A 17,775-nucleotide genomic window follows, 5' to 3' on the forward strand; every position below is an offset into this window, starting at 1 on the left:
TGAATAATCTACCACAACTTCTCCCGTCATCATTATATTGTACAGGAAAGCCTAAATGCTTTTATACGTGTGATTTGAATGATGCAAGAGACGATCTCTCTGCAACAGCAAATTTAGGATTAATCTACATATTAAAAAAAAACAGTATTATATGCGGGTCACATATGTTACGAACCGGTGGTTGTGATCCGTAGGAATCACGGATCAACCGTGATCCGTTACACCCCTAGTCGTTACCATCCAGATAAGCTTCTCGTCCCACAGTGGTTCTGTCATGCACACACACTCATTTACACACACACACACTTATTGCAGAGTTTCTTATTCACAATTTCTTATTACCAGATTAAGAAGACTTCAGATCAAGTCAAATTCGCTTAAGAAACTGGCGTTGTTGTGTGCATGATAGCGTGTAACTGTATTTTTTTTTTGCTTTATATGAAAAAAATTACAAACTAAATAACAAAAGTGTGTTTTTTTGTGTGTGTGAAGGGCTCATTGTGAACACACGGTTACACCCCACTGTGGGATGTTCAATTAAAGATGGAAGACCAGGTTCTGTGAAAATACACCAAAAGAAATGAAAATAAGAGGGTGGTACAATGCAAATCGAACAAACCAGTCAATCATCATTCCGTATGGGGATGTAACGCTTCATGCTACAGTCCATCTTAAAAGGAGAACCATCAAAAAATCATCTTCAAGAGTGTTTTTTGTCTTTATATATATATAATATCATATATAACTTTTATATTTATGACAAAAATGTTATATTCATAGATCTATATACTTTTTTTCTGTCAAATATATATGTATATAATTGGTAAAAATGATTAAATTATTGGTGGAATAAATCATCTACGGAGAGAGACGGGTGCGTTTCACACGGTCCGTCCTGTTTGCTGTCTCTCTCCATTTTTCAAAGCTATTTAAATACATTGAGATATTCTATCTAATGTCATATTTCCTTTGGAAACCCAAAGTAAGAGTCTGATTATGAAAAAGCCACTAGTGTTGGTTAAACATTCTCCGAGTTGTAGTACGTCCCTCAGCCAGAAGGGGGCAGGCGGTGGACAGAGAGGATCCCGCCACGCCCACTCTGCTCATCCACTCCTAAAAAAATACTCTGAAAGGCAACTGAACTTCCTTTTCTCGACAGCATCCCTCCTTTTTTTTCTGGATGAACGATGCAGCGGTAAGAAGCAGAGAGTAAAGTGGAAACAAACAAACAAAAAGAAAAAACAATTTGGAACTAAGGGATTAGTGGGTGTTAATCATGCCAATGAAAAAGAAGAATCAATTATGAGATGTTCTGCATTGGCTTTGTTCAGACAGATAGCACAAATCAAAGTTTTTGGTGCACTTTTGTAGTCCGGACAAGAAAAAGCTACACATCTGTAGGTTGTTTGAAATTGGATTAAATGCAATGAGAACTGTTGAATTGGATTTTAAGCAGTTTTTGCCTAAATGAATGTCGACACTTGTACACATTTAGAGTAAATGAGTACAGACTATTTGCATAAATGCATTAAATGCTTGAAAGCATTATGAGCTCAGTATGTGAGCAGATGCAGCAACTGGATGTTTCTTAGATCTCATTTACATAACCTCTGGCGCCTAGACTGCAGCTCCGCACAGGAAGTTTGACCAGAGGAGAAATGGTCGTGCCCAATTAAGCTTGGTTTCTCTCAAGGTTTTTTTTTCCTTCACTTTCGTTAAATGGTAAAGTTTGTTCCTTGTCACTGTCGCCACTGGCTGGCTTGATTTGGGACTTGTTGAACTGCACATCAATGGATTTGCTCTTCAGTGTTTGGACTATCAGCAGTGAAAATTAAACCACACTGAACTGAACTAAACTGAGCTTCAACTTTGAAAACTGGACTGACAGTTTCAATTCACTAGAACTTATATCTGAAGCTGCTTTGACACTACAATGTAAAAGCGCTATAGAAATAAGGGTGAATTGAACATTTACATTACACCTGCTACTAAGATGTGCTTTCGTTAGTTAGATCACAACTGAGTCTAAATATACCACCCTTAAGCTCATATTAGCAGTCATAGATATATGTATATGTGTTTACATATCTATGGCTCTGAATGGCCAGTCCTCTATTGCACCTTGTTCCCACATTCATTTCAAGGAAGCTCTACCCTGTACTAAAATGGCGGCTCTATTGTCGCATTCCCTCCAATAAAGAACAATACCATAGGTGAGGTCTAATGTAAATAACTATGTCAGTGCATCATCTTCTTCATTGAATAAAAAGGAAACTGAGATCACCTCAACTGTTTTCCTTACAGTGCCTCCAAGTAGTGTTTACTGTAACTTTAGCAGCCACTAGCTTGAAAACAAAAGTGCCAATCTGATTGGTGGAGAAGTTTTTGACACAAAGAAACGAGCATTAAGCGTTTCTTTAAAAATGACGTTTTTACGTCTGCTGTTTTGCATGTTGGTGTGCACGATCACATTAGCATCCTATGTTTAGTCAGGAGGCGTTAAACCTTGATGAAAAATAAAAGCAAAAAGTGCCCCGGTGTGAACGGGCCTTTAGCATTTGTCTATTTTCCTGTTGTTTTCCATCCTTGTAAAGCATCTTTGACTAATGTTATGTTGTATAAAGCGCTAGAAATGAAGGTGACTTGACATTAGTAACTATTATTAATATTTAGAGATTAAATTAAGCCATTTTTGCCCTTTTATTGTGATGGGACAGTCGCTAGACAGGAACAAAAGTTGGGGAAACCAGAATTTGAACTTGGGACGCCAAAGCAACATGTCGGTGCACTGCCCAACGACTTGGATATTTGACTATACTGTCTGAACAAGCAAATACGATTTGATCAGTCAATTCTAGATCAGAATTGAGCGCAGTTTGAACAAAATCAGTGCAATCGTTAAATTCACAGCCCCTCCAATACACACAGCACCCAGGTGATTGGCTGCTGGCAGAGATGGGAGGGGCTTAGTGCTACAAAAACAGCATAAAGCAAACACCCACTCCACTGATGATGGATTTAGGAAAAGTGCGATAATTTAAAGCTAAAGTGTGTGATTTCTGCACAAAAAAATAAATTAATAAAAAAAGTAAGTGTTGAAATTGTTTCCCGGATAAATGTTGGTTTGTCAGATTGGTTAGGATGCTCAAAAAAAAAAAAAAAAAAAGCAAAGTTTTGAGAAGAATTAGGAGAAAGTATTGAAGGTGCACATTTCAGCTTTAAAGAAACACCATGTTTTTTTTCTTTTGGAAAATAGGCTCATTTTACAAATCCCATAGAGTTTATGTCAGCCGATTTCCGAGTGTGGCAGGAGCACATTTAGCTTAGCTTAGCATAGATAATTTAATCAGATTAGACCATTAGCATCTCGCTCAAAAATGATTAAATAGTTTAAACATTTTACTATTTAAAGCTTGACTCTTCTATAGTTACATCGTGTACTAAGACTGATGAAAAATAAAAAGTTGCTTTATTCTAGATCAATATAGGAACTATACTCTCACTTTGGCTTTATAATCAAGGAACTTTGCTGTGGTACCATGGCTACAGCACGCCATTACCTAGTTACCTAGCTGGGGACTATTTTCAGACACTGTAATATCATTGCACCTGCTGCAGCCATAGTACGACAGCAACGTTCCTTGATTATTATACCTAAACGAGAGTATAGTTCCTAGACTTCTTGACCCAAAAAGCAACTTTTTGTTCTCTGTCAGTCTGAGTACACAGTCTGTGTAACTACAGAAGAGTCAATATTTTTTTTTTAATAATAATTTTTTAAGGGGTTTTTCACATTTAGTTTGGATAGGACAGTCAAGGTTACAGACAGGTATGTATTAGGAGCAGAGAGAGGGAAATGGTTGGCAAAGGACCTCGAGTCGGGAGTCGAACTCAGGTCGCTATGAGCACCACCATGTTATAGAGCTTTAATCGGGCCATAAAAATTACGCCTGAAGTCTGACAGAATTCGGCCTGAGCCCGACAGGTACATTTTGATTGACAGCTTCATAAAGCCCGAACCCGTTTATTGCCCGACATTATTCAAATGTGCTCATGCACACAGCTCTTTTGCCTTTGAGAATGAGTCATTTATATGTTTTAACATTATTTATTCGTAGCAAACGTAGGCTATAGGCCACTTGGAAGTTGGAACAAAGAAATAAAATAAGTCCTCTGTAACATCGTATCATCTCAGCACTCTAAATAGGCCTGGGTACATACACTTAGCCTTTAAATTGGCCAATACACCAATAAAAATAAGTCTTTCTTAACAAATTAAATAAAAATACATGTGAAATTATGACGGGTATTTGGCAATAAAGAAATTAAGATAAAGGCTCTGTGGGATTTGTTTCACCACTTCTCTTCACAAGCTGGCTTTAAGGTGACGAATAAGCTGAATATTAAAAGAATAGCCTAATGCCAACGTTATACTCTGTCTACGTTATGATTTAATGGTTTAATTAATATTTATTTATAATTTAAAAACCCTTTACTCATCAAGATTAGGCTACGTGTTTTTGTGGAGGAACATTATTGAATCCACTTTAATTGGCTTTAGCGCAGATCTTCGCTTAGGATGGTGCGTCCAGCAGCACCGAACACCCTTTCAGTGCTGCTGCTACTGGCCAAGAAGCATTCTGATCTGGCTAATTTTGCAAGTTTTGGGTAGGATTGTTCTTTCATCTTTTACCAGCCAAGAACATCAATTTCATTTTCCATGACAGCAGTTTCAATGCAGCGAGTGGGCTCGTCATCTTCCCTGTCAGCTTGCTGCACATACATTGCTGTTTAGCGTTCTACCGTAATACACAGTGCATGAGTGACTGCCGAAATACCTTGGTGGCTAGAATGACTAATCTTTTTGAACTGGTGGCGGGCCTCACCGCAGTCAAAATTCGCTCTTTTTAACTCTTTCTCAGTCATCATTTGTTTTACTTTTGCAGGGATAGATTTTAATGTTGTAACAATCGATTTGATTACTTAATCGAAACGCATCACATGGTTCATTTGTTGCACAAGCCAGGCCCGGCCCGACCCCACCTGAAACGATAGAAATTAAACCTAAACCCACCCCCGTCCTATAAGGATTGGGCAAAGATCTTCAGCTCTACCATGTTATATGTCGGCGCACTTAACTACTGGGCTATTGGCACTGACAGAACCTTTAAATAGAAAAAATAATAAAAATCGTTTTTGAATTTTTTATTGAGTGAGATGCTAATAATCCAATCCAATTTAATGATGCATGCTAAGCTATGCTAAAAGTACTCCCGCCAGACACAGAGATTGGCTAAATTGATAAAAAAAATTATAAAACCTTACTGTTAACTGTAGGTGACTTGTAAATGTTAGCATAGGTAACTGAGTTGGATTTGACCATTAGCATCGTTTAATAATCAAGGAACTTTGTTGCTCCACCATGGCTGCAGCTGCAGCATTTTCAGACACTGTGTAATATTCTTTCTCCTGCTGCAGCCATGGTACAACTGCAAAGTTCCTTGATCATTACACCCAAATGACGATATAGTTTCTAGACTTACTGAGCTAATAAATAGCATCTTTTCATTTTCCATCAGTCACGATGTAACTATAGCGGAGGAAAATTATTAAGTGAGATGCTAATGGTCTAATGCAGTTCAATGATCTATGCTAAGCTAAGCTAAAAGTGCTCCTGCCAGACCCGGAGTTGGCTTAAAATATTCAAAAATGGTAAACACCAACTATTAACTCTGGATAACTCGTAAACTGATTAGCATGTGTGATTAAATAGCATTAGGCCATTAGTTCTTAGACTTACTGACCTAATAAATAGCATCTTTTAATTCTCCGTCAGTCTTCATACACAATTTAACTACAGAAAGGTCAAGCTTTAAAAAGGAAAATGTTTAAACTATTTGGTCATTTTTGAGCGAGAAGCTTAAAATATTAAGCTTATTAAAAATAATTTTCAGTTTTTTTTATTGAGTAAGATGGTAATGGTCTAATCCAATTCAATGATCTATGCTAAGCTAAACTAAAAGTGCTCCTGCCAGACCCAGAGATCAGCTAAAAGGCTTCAAAAATGGTAAACCCCAACTGTTAACTTCAGGTCACTTCCAAAAAAAAAACATAGAGTGTTTCTTGAAAGCTCTGAAATCACAAGAACCCCCCCCCCAAATGAAATAAAGTAGGAATTTAAAAGTAAACCGTGTTGAGACTAGCTACAGGCAGAGGGAGGCGCGTGGTCAACTCTCCAGCAGCTGTTTAAGGGCGCGCTCAATGTTCATGCGGTGACCGACACGTGTCACACCCAGCTCAGCGTAGTCCTCCTTGGTCAGAGCAGGCAGATGGGAGCCCTCGATCTCGTGCTCCTGGAAACGATCCCGGTGTTCGGCCAGGTTAATGCTGGCCAGCCAGTCTCCCACGTCGTACTTGTTCCACAGATGAAGGGGTTTCTGGTGGAACGGCCGCAGGGTGAGAAGCGGGGAGGTCATGCCTGGCGAAGGGGCCGGCGAGGGTGAGCGACTCCGTGCACTGGAGCTCCTCATGACGAAACGCACTTCTTTCGGTTCGTGAGGGAGACTGAGGCTGGACGACTTAAGGATGGTGGGCGGTGTGATCGGTGACGTGGCCAGGCCGAAACCCCGGATGGGTCCTAGAGGATCTGAGCGGTCCGGGGATCCGGGACTGGGAGTCCTGCGGGTTACTGGGTAGCGGCTGCCTGGTCTGATGGTGTAGGTGGTGCCGTAGCCTCTCTGAGAGATAGTATGGAGCTCTCCCAAACTGCTGAAGAGTCTAAAAGTTGAAAACATGGGGAGAAAGAGAAATGGAAGGGGGCAGAGAGTGAAAGTCAAATTAAAATGTTTTTAGAGAAATGGTCTCTCTGTAACCCAATTTTAGTAATAGCATCAGCTATGTTAGGAGTCTACGCTTGGAGATAGATGTGGAAAACGCATCAAAGGGATAGTTCAAGCAAGAATGAACATTTAGGATTTATTCACCTTCAAGTGGTTGTAAACTTTTATAAGTGTCTTCCCAGCACACAATTTTAAACGAAGGTAGCTTGACTAAAACAAGGCTAAACTTGGGCGGTCTAAGAATAGTCCAAAACTAGACTAGTCGTCAAATAGACAGACTTTATATGTGTAGTCATTGATTTCTATTTATTTAATGACTAGTCTAGTTTTAGTCTTTTCTTATAAGTCCATTAAATTTTCACTGACAGCTCAAATTTAGCCAAGACGACTATGTTTAGACGTTTACTAGACATTCACATCAAAAACAAAAAATGCTTGCTGTATTTCTTCTTTTGAACACAAACAAGATGTTTTGAAGAATGTTTGAAGCATTAACCATTGACTTTCATAGTAGGAAATAAAAATGCTATGGAAGTCAATGGTTACCGGTTTTCAGCTTTCTTGAAAATATCTTGTTTTGGGTTTAACAGAAGAAACAAGTACAGGAATGATGACAGCATTTCATTTTTGGGTGAACGATCCCTTTAAAATTGTGTTAGTGAGATGCTTTATTTATGTGTTTAGTGCAAAAGTATTACCTGTGGAGTAAAGAATAAGAAAACTCTTTATATGATCATCGAGTGAAAGAAAATCTGAATTGCTGAATTTTTAGATTTTAGTTTGTAGGGTTTATAGTGTTATACTATTAATGATGACATATTTCAATATCTTTTTTGACTCATTTTCCAGTGAAAAATCAAAAATTCTTAGATTTACTTGAAGCTAAAATCCATTTGGTATTTTTCAAAGATGACATTAATCTTTGCAATATCTATCATGGATTGGTAGATATTGCAAAGATTTTTTCTTATTTAACTATCAAAGAAGTAAACATCTTTTTTTTTAATATTAGTTAACATCAGCAAGCCATGAAAAATACTTCTGAAGAACTGAAATACTGCAACATTTACTAATGCAATATTAAAATCAAAGGTTGTACTGTTAATATTATTTAGGGACTATTATCTACACTGAAAAAAAATGATGTCTGCAAAAAAGTTGCAAACAATTAATATGGGTTAAATTTAAATAAGCAAATTAAATTTAGTAATGTTCAACTTAATTTGTTTGCTTGAATTCAGCCCAAATAAATCGTTTACATCCGCTTAATTTAATAAAAATGTTAGTAAATCCAAGGATCCAAGGAATCATCTTTGAATTCTTCTTATTTCAATGTAACATTAATTAATAATCATTGCAATTAATTAATTATGAACTAATGCATTGACAAAACTGAAACTTATTGAATTAAATAAGGGTACACTTTATTTTGATGGTCCATTTAAGTATTAGTAGACTTTCTGCTTAATATCTGCTCATACTGCTCCTTCATCAGACATTTAACTGACTATAAGAAACTTTGCAAGTACCTGTCAACTTACACACCCTAACCCCAACCTAACAGTCTACTTATAATCTAATAAAAAATTTGTTGGCATGTAGATGCAATGTAACTTAAATAAAAAAATAAAGTCTGAACTAAAGTTAAGCTAAATACAGTCAAACAAAATACACAAAAATACACAAAAAAAGCTTCTGTAATAAATTTGTTGTGTCCAGCATGTCTAGATATTTTGATTGGAAAATGATCAAAAATAAGCTTAATTTAAAATACGTAAGAATTCTTAATTTAAAATATTAGTTTACTTTAAATAATCCAAGATTAGTTTCAGGATGTAAAACAAACAATTTAAAAAATAAGCTTAATTTTAATTTAAATAGGCAGATATTATTGTAGTTTTAGAAAAATATTTATACATTAATTTAATATTAAATATTAAAATAAGAAACAAATGCATATACACAATAAATGTAATTTATTAAGCTTGTCAAGACTGAGAGTGTTTAAAAGTGGAAAGGTGCATTAAGTAATATTTGATAAACTCTTTAGACTGCAGTAGTGATTACACTCTAAGATGTCACTGGGGAGGTACCTTTTTAAAAGGTATACATTTGTACCTTAAAGGTCCATATTACTACCTGAAGGGTACGTATTAGTACCTAAAAAGTACAAAAGTGTTCCTCTTAAAATTTGTAGGTACTAATATATACTTTTGAGGTACCAATATGAACCCTTTAAGCACAAATGTGACAGCTCGCGTACCTTTATTTCTGAGAGCGTAAGTCTAGTTACTGTAGTGATGATATCAAAAGGGGCGTGGTCTTGTTGGGTTGTGGGCGAAGTTGTTTTGATGCTTACAAATATCATAAATATCATTAGGCAAATTCTAAGTGTTTTTTCACTTCTGCACATATCCGTATCCACTGAAGCAAAATCAGACGTAATTACTTAGTTAACAACCAACGGTAATAACTAGGGTGGTTACATGAGTTTGAATAAATGGCTATTAAATGCATAACACTGAAAAAATTACACATTTTGCAAGCCGAACACTGAAAGCACAACAAAACATGCAACACATGGAAACAAAAGAAGACGACAGACTCAACCGTCAAATTACTTGCATTACTGGTGCTTACGCATGTAATTAAAGAATGCATTCACTACAATATCCTACATATACTATAGCCAATTCATTTAACAATATATATGCAAGCTCTGATCATTATGCCTGTTAAAGCAGCCTATACGTAAACTCTAAACACAAACTATTGTCCTATTCTTGAAATCCTATTGGGGATGTAATTTGATGATTGAGGAGTATTAAGCAGCCAATGAGGAACATGAAAAAGCTGGGTTTAAAAGGGGGGTCTGGCCAAATTAACATAACGGAAGGGGTGGATGATGATCAGGGCTCGTGGAAACAGACAGAAAAAAGAGAGATGAGATGATTCATGCGCACTTACACAGGTGCCCGGTTCTTCTGGGCTTAGCCTCAGATTCAGCTCTAGACAGAGCAGCGTAGCATGCAAAGAGAGAGATAGTGAGAGAAATAGAGATAGGAGAGAGAGAGAGAGAGAGAGAGATGGAGAGAGAAAGAGAGAGGGAGCAATGAGAGAGAGAGAGAGAGAGCGGTCGGTTAGCATCAGTCCATGACAGAACAAAAACAAACACCAAACACACTTCACATCCTCAACAATGTCAATCCAATGCAAACCAAATGCATAGCGACACAGACCAGAGCACAGCTATCCCCAGACGTCAGCTTTCAATAGTGGAACACACACATATGGAGACTCTATAAATGACCGATTACTTTTTTAAAATTATAATATGTAATTAATTTTTTCCACAAGTGCTTCGTCTGGGGTAAGGTGGCATTCCAGTCAAACCGACCAACAAAAATTGAGCAACAAAACAAACTGAACAATTATGGATGAAAAATAAACAATCAATGCAACATTTTGTTCTAAGTAGAAGCCAGAGTGATCATTGTGTTAGCATGGTTGATGTATGAAAATGACGCCAAAACTACAGAAATAAAATGCTCAGAAGTGGAAAGAATGTTTACATTTTTAACATGGCTACATAGATAGGAATGAGAGACTATGATGAAGTCATGTGATGATTATGTTAGTTTAATGCTTTATTATCCAGTCAAAAGCTGGTTTATTTGAATACACTTTTATTTCTACATTCAAATAAAGTGAACAAACATGAGTTTTAAAGTCGCCATGAAATGAAAGTTAAGGCTGTCATTTGTGTTTCATATCGTGATGTACATCCAAACGAAAAGGTCCTGAATTAAGTAAAAAATAGTGTGGTGCATGATTTCGTCCACTGGGAAGTGACTGAATTTTATCCTCCTCACACTAGCTGCCAGTTAAGTTTTGTATTACATTTAAAATATTGCTTCTTACCTATAAAGCTTTAAACAATCTAGCTTCTGTTGATCTAACCAACCGTCTGTCTCACTACAATCCAACTCACTCTTTAAGATCTGAAAACTCAGGGCTTCTTGTAGTAGCTAGAATAGTAAAGTCAAGTAAAGGAGGTCGAGCCTTCTCATTTATGGCTCCTAAACACTGGAATAACCTTCCTGATGACGTCTGAGGCTCAGACACACCCTCGCAGTTCAAAACTTGAATAAAGACCAATCTTTTTAGTAAAACATACACTCAGTGCATCACTTAGCTATATGATACATCCACACAGGTTTCTGCATCTTGTTAATATACACTATGAACAGCAGCTACTCTATTTATTCTCTTTATTCTATATTTCCACCTGGGGATACTCATTCCGAGGCCCTCAGACTATGCAGAGTCCTTGATTCGATCCAAGACCAGCGACAATATGATCCCAAGGTTTCCATATCCTGGACCAGGCCATATCCTGAGCAGCTGCAGTGGTGGTCATGGAGGAGTGAAGAGCATGAGACTGAGTCCTGGGATGTTCCAGGGACTGTTGAGTCTTCACTGAGGTCCAGCTTTCAGCCTCCGCCGCTGAGACTGCAAATCTACACAAGACGTTTGGCCAGCAGAGAAATTGAAATGATCGTGCCCAACTGAGTCTGGTTTCTCTCAAGGTTTTTTCCTTCACTTTCGCCAATTGATGAAGTTTTTTCCTCGCTGCTGTTGCCACTAGCTTGCATGGTTTGGGATCGGAAGAGCTACGCATCGATGGATTTGCTCCACAGTGTTTGGAGTCTTAGTAGTGATTATTAAACCACACTGAACTGAACTAAACTGAACTGAACTTAAACACTGAAAACTGAACTACACCGTTACCATTTACTTTGATCTTTTATGTGAAGCTGCTTTGACACAATCTACATTCAAAAGTTTTATACAAATAAAGGTGAATTGAATTGAATCATCAGAAGATGGATGTTTCTAACAAAATGAAGGAAGATTTATAAATGAATAAAAGCAGGGCAGAAACAGGACACACCCTGATAGCCCTGCCCTAAAGGCATTCCATGCGACCAGAAGTAAAGAAAAGTCATTTTGAGGGAGGAGAGAAGGAATTTGTTTAAAGATTATGAGAGCAAATGAATTTTGCTCTCATAATCATAATAGTGTGAGGGTGCACTCACACTATGCTATTCCAAACCGTGCCCGGGCACAGTTCCCGGTTCATTTGACAAGTGTGAGTGCTCCTGGCACGGTTCAGTTGACTGGCCCTGGTCTGGTTGGAAGAGGTGTGGCAAGGTGTGGTTCGGTTGGGCTTTGGCATGGTGCCTGAGTGCACAACTGAAGACGCAACGTCACTTTTATTAATCATTCTTACTTTTCACGACCTGTCATAGTTGATTAAATATGCAAACCTCCCCTGAATGTCAGCTGCACCTTCAGCAAACCTCCTAATACCTGCAACAGGATGGCTTTTATGATAATTTATGAGTGTCAAAAGTTGTGGATCTGTTCGGCAAAATATTTGACTGTGTGTCGCTGCATCCCAAATTACTAAAAAAATAATACAAAACGATATAACTAAAGCAATCTCCATTGTACTGTGCGAGAGCGCTTCTCTTCTGTTAAAATGAACAGTCGCATCATTGAATCGGAAGGCAAAATGCTGTGTTAGAGCAGGCCATCAGTGGAGACAGGAGGGGGGACAAGCGCGCTTCGGCATGGTTTAAGGCAACTGTACCAAGTATGAGCACACCCTTACAAAACAATGAAGTGCACAGATACCTAATTTATAATGAGCACAACTATTAATGCAAAAATAAGAAGAACAAATTTTGATTTCATGGCGACTTTAAGGAGTAACTGGATGCAAACAACATATTCATACCATTCAACGTCACACATACATACTGCTACCACAGTGCCACAGAGGAGTAGGCCACAGGGAAAGGCTCACAATGTTAGATTTGGAAGGTGAAGGGACAAAGCTTGAGATGGTGCATGCCCTGAAGCCATCTGTTACCTTGTGAACACCCAAATGGCAATGTACAGAGGGACTTCAAATCCAGTTTAAACAATGTTTTACAGCATGTCACTGAGGACGTTTTCGAGTTGAATCAAACACTGAACAAGCTGCATGGCCAAAATGGTTACACTTAAGCTACATTTACACAACAATGATGTAGCCAAAAACAAACGTTTAACATTAAGCTTTTTTATGTATACACAACATTTAAAAAATTATCCACATTTACACATATTAAACAAAAAAACCTTAAAAAACACTGTAATTCGTATGCACGGTAGTAAACAGTAAACACAACATTTAAGGAAGTGACAATGTGTCATTGGTGTGATTAAACTTTGCAGTGTGTATATGATTCGTTCAAACCAGGCTTTTTCTAAAAACGCGCCGCTATTTACATTTCTGGAGACCGTCAAATACGTCCCAGGAGGAAGGTTCTGTTCTTTTTTGCAGGTTCTGTTTTTGAGAATCCACCAGAGGCCAATGTGTACGCTTTTTGAGATCTCAAATTTCTCTCACGAGTGCCTGCTCTACTCTTTTAAATCCACCAGAGGGCGCTGTCGACTGACTGTTTGCCTGACTGAATGACTCGACTGACCGATCGACTAACCCACCCTTCCCCCTTTCCTAAACCCAACTAATAGTATTTTAAAAAGCACAAATTGCGTCGCCCACCCACTTCAATAAACCCAACCAACAAATTTAAAAAGCAATTCAGAAAAAGAAAAGCTCTTGCCTGATTACGTTTTACCACATTCTGTTATACCCTGTTATTTACTTGTTTATTTTAGTTTTGTCTTACCTGCTTTCTTCACTGGATTCATCGTTGTCATCTCCTCTCAGCACCTTAAGTCCACGGATGTACATAGCGAGCTAACTGGACAAACTGGTAGAAGTCGGAAAATGATCCATATGGAGGTAAACGGTCATCTGGTAAGCGCAAAAAGGAACGGCATCATACCACTCTGTAGCGTTTTTAAAAAAAAATTAAAAGCAGCCATGCGTATATCTGGCTACATGATTCACGATCTCCAGAAATGTATATAGAGCTACGTTTTCAGAATGAGCCTATGTTGGATTCGTTTCCATTGTTTGTTGTAATATCGGTAAGGAAAATCCACAGTTTGTGGAAGAAGTGATTAGCAAACTTTTTACCAGCCACAATGGTACCATGCACTCTGCCACTATTGTGTATGTTTAATCACGTTTGTATTTAAAATTGACATGTACTGTGCATGTCTCCTTACCTAACACATACTATTCAAAATTCCCATTTTGGGGTGTTTATACAGAAAGGAAAAGGCGGGTTTTCTAAAAAATCTACTTCTTATTTTAAAATTGATGTGTTTTCAGTATCCAAAATGCTATTGTCCTGAAAACAAACAAGCAAATTGCATAAAAAGTTTACTGATTTTGGCTGAAAACCTTGTTGTGTAAATGGCCCCTTAATATATTATACTTGGTGTACACTGTACTTTTAGTTGATTTGCCAGGGTGGACAAGGGAACACAGAACCTGCAGGAGTGATTAATAAAACCCAGAACAATGCCAGCAAAAGTGATTGAATGTGTGATTAGTGGATTGTCAAAGGATAGAAAATAAAAGGAATGACATTTGATTTACCCTAGTGGCTAAAAGCTAAGGTTTACTGTCTTCCATGTCGTTGTCACATCTGTTGGGATATAAAGGACTTCAGTTGTATTTGAGGATATAAGCAAAATGATACATAGCTGGTGCTTTAAAAATCAAGACAGAAAACAATCATTACATTTCTGATTTTATACGAAGCTTATTTATTCCAGTTAATCAGTTTATCTCAAACTGTTCCTGTGTCTTATTTATGTGTATTTTTGCATCCGCATAGTCTATGGTTGGTTGGTAAAATCAGGGTATCCTATGTTACTTACCATTGGAAATCGAATGCTGAGATTGTTCTTGGGCTCCAAACATCTCAATGAAGAAAGCATGTTAGACATTACCACTTCATTTCTTCTAAACACGTTCCAAAGGTTAAAGATGTTAATTTGCTTTATTTAAGATAAAAGTCTGCCCATTTAATCATGTCTGCATTACATTCTTTGGCATTCTTTATGATGTTTATGAGAATGTTTAATGGATCTTGTTTATGTTCTTTTTATTCCATATTAACGATTACAGATTTATTAGTTTCAATTAATCACTGTTAATCATATTTGATAAAAATAACTGCACAGGGTAAATATTCTCAGTGCCATTTAACCAATAGAAAACTGCATTTGGATCATAAACAGACAAAATCAGCATTTTTCATAGAAATTTTGAAAAATTGCTGATTGAATGCTCTCCTGTAAGATTCGCACTTTACCTTGGACCGACCACGGGGGATTTTCGTCCGGGGTCAAGTGAAGCTCCAAGTGGCTCTTCCCCAAGTGAGCGTGTGTCCTTGTTCAGCTGCTGCAGCCGGGAGCTGAGCTCGCTGATCACAGTGGGCTTGCCTTCCTCTGCCCCCGAAAGCGGACGGGGTTCTACTGTGTCCCCCCACAACTTAGAGCGTCTCTGGAAGAGGTAGCGGGGTCTGGCCGGGCCTGAGGCTCCCGCAGCAGCAGCCAGTGCAGCCGCATGCTGCTGTGAGAGCAGTTCGCTATCAGATGACTGCTTGAGCAGGGGGTCCCTGAACGTCACCGGGCCCTTGCTGAGCTGGGACTTGAGCTTTGGCTTTGGAGGCACTGGCGGCTTATCAAGAATGAACGTCTGGCCATCTGCGTGGGTGGTGTAAGTGTCTGTTGGCTCGCCGCTTTCCGAGGACAGTGTGGACATGCTGGAGACAGTAGAGATGGTGCTCGTGGTCTCCAGGTGGTGATCGCTGGAGCTACGAGTGTCTACCTCTTCCACCCCGGAGTCAGCAGCAGACTCTGGGCCCAGGTGGGACTCAGATGGCTTCCCTGAGGCTGCTTGCAGGCCACTGCTAGCAGGGACCTGTGCTGCTGCAGCGACCGCTGCTGAAGGAGCAGGGGGTGGTGGAGCGGGTGGAGCTGAGGGCAAGGTAGAAGGAGTTGTCTGCGTCAACGTGGGAGCAGGAGGTACTGCAGTTTCAGGAGTCTTAGCAAGAAGGCCATTTGAAAATTCGTCCGGCGGAGGAACCACACCGATTTTACGAAGCTCCTCTCTTGTCTCCTCGTCACTGGAGGATAGCATGGCAGGTGGCAAGGTGACTGTATAGGGTTCGGCATCCTCCTCAGAACTACCCTGAGCCAAGGTTTTGTCTGAGGATGGGCTGGGAGGGGGCTGGGAAGTTGGAGCTGCGGTGGGTGGTGGGGTGGATATCGAAGGAGCTTCGGGACCAGGGGACTTTGCACGTTTAATTTCGGCCAACATGGGTTTGGGGCTTTCTGACAATATCCCCTTAGGGGAAGGGACACTGCGCTCTGGACTGGGCCCTACAGCCTGCCCATTACTCGTTGCATGAACCATGATAAGCCCAGCAGTTTTCTGCTGAGACGTGTCCATGATGCTGATGATCATACTCTTTTTGTCCTCAATTTTCCTCTCCTCCTTCCTTTCTGTCCTTGTTTCTAACTCTTTCCTGGTAGATATGGGACTTCCCCACTGAATCTTGCTAGTGGGGACGGAGGTCTCGTAAATTCTTTTTGTTGCAGGAGAAAAGGGAGGTGAAGCAAACCCACCCTCACCCTCTGACCGCTCAGCCTCTTTGGTCTGGGTCTCCATATACAGTACCCCTCCAGCAGTTTCATGTTTAGTTCTGGGCTCAGGGCTGCTTGAGGGGGACTGACTCTGGGAAGTTAATGCCCGTTCTCTTGCGGCCAGCGCAAGTGCCAATGGAGAGTTGGGGTCCAGGGGCTTACCTGTCAGTGGGTGAATGAAGGTGGTGCCCCCAGGTGAGGGACGTAACGCCAAGGCGGGAGGAGGCAATTGACCGAGTTCACGAGTGAGCATTCGTTCATCAACAGAACGGGATGGTGTGAGCGAGGGGGCCTCGGGGGGTGGTGCTGAACTGCCCTCCATAGTTCCCACTGATAGGAAGACTGTAGATTTCCGCCTCTCCTCCAGACGACGTTCTCTGTCCTTCACAGCATCAGCAATGGCAGCAGCAAAAGGTCCTTTTCCTTGCAACAGTCCTTCAGCATGAGCTTGACTGCGTTCATGCAACAGCTGCTGCTGCTGATGAAAGAAGTCAGACCTGCTGGTGTGCTGGGCAGCAAGGCGCCCAGAAGGAGAGTGCTCCCTCGCATGGATGGATGCCAATGCTAGTGAGGCTCTTTCCTGAGCATCTTCCACCTGCAGTTGCTTAACAAGTGGGCTCTTCCTCCGTTGTGGCTTGCTGGGAGTTGGCGTGAACATACCCACGCTGAACTGACCCACATTGGCGTAGGGGTTATCTATGATTCTGCCTTTCCGCTTGATTCTCTCAGGCGGAGTTGAGACAGGACCTGGCCTGGGGATGTCAGTAGGCTCCACAGGGAGGTGGGAGGAATCCTGCAGGATGATCATGGAGCGGGCTTTCTTCTGCCTCTCCATGTGGGAGGCATGGCGAGGCGGCTCATACAGCTCAGCAGACATTGTCTGAGGCAATGCATGTAGTCTCGGCTCAGAGCCTGGTTTAAAACTGGAACGGCTGGGGTCGTGAAGGCGGCCAGGGGGAGGGGGTGGGCAGAATGAAGGAGGGGGTCCAGTATCTAGATAGTAAAGCGATGGAGGAGGTGGGGGAGCCATCTGAGGAGGTGGAGGGATACTATGGCTGTCTCTCAGGCTGTCCGTCATGGAGGAGCTTCGTGGAAATCTGTGCTCCGCTGCCAGGGCAGACAGTCGATCCTCTTCGGTGGCTCCTGCACATTTAGACAGATAGAAATGTATTTGGGTTTGGTGGAGCTTGAATGATAACAATAATTCACATAATTCACATCTAAACTTTCCTTTAAATTCTGATCGTTATTGTGTGTCAAAGTCCTGCATTTCAATACGCTGATATTTAAGAAAGCACAGACAGATAGAAGAAAC

At 40.1% G+C, this 17,775-nt stretch overlaps 1 protein-coding gene and 1 long non-coding RNA gene across 14 annotated transcripts in view; one reads left to right on the forward strand and one right to left on the reverse strand.

Moving 5' to 3' along the window:
- Nucleotides 1-799: 799 nt before the first annotated feature.
- Nucleotides 800-6,034, forward strand: LOC141378806 (uncharacterized). Its single transcript, XR_015514674.1, has 2 exons — nt 800-3,437; nt 3,489-6,034. It is a non-coding gene; the product is annotated as an uncharacterized LOC141378806 (long non-coding RNA).
- shank3a (SH3 and multiple ankyrin repeat domains 3a) overlaps nt 4,728-17,775 on the reverse strand; it is a 368,633-nt gene continuing 355,585 nt past the window's right edge. For 6 of the 13 annotated variants that reach the window (XM_087292766.1, XM_087292764.1, XM_087292765.1 and 3 more), the window contains 2 exons: nt 15,125-17,603; nt 4,728-6,777 (listed from right to left, as the gene is read on the reverse strand). In XM_087292766.1, coding sequence (XP_087148892.1) covers nt 6,228-6,777; nt 15,125-17,603 — 3,029 coding nt within the window. In that variant the 3' untranslated portion in view covers nt 4,728-6,227. Of the gene's footprint in view, nt 6,778-9,806; nt 9,848-14,403; nt 14,453-14,687; nt 17,604-17,775 lie in introns of all 13 variants that reach the window. The other 7 variants (XR_015514523.1, XR_015514522.1, XR_015514527.1 and 4 more) reach the window with 3 other exon arrangements.

This window comes from Danio rerio, chromosome 18 (assembly GCF_052040795.2).
Source record: "Danio rerio strain M-AB ecotype USA chromosome 18, GRCz13ab, whole genome shotgun sequence".
In the NCBI taxonomy this organism is placed as follows: Eukaryota; Metazoa; Chordata; class Actinopteri; order Cypriniformes; family Danionidae; genus Danio; species Danio rerio.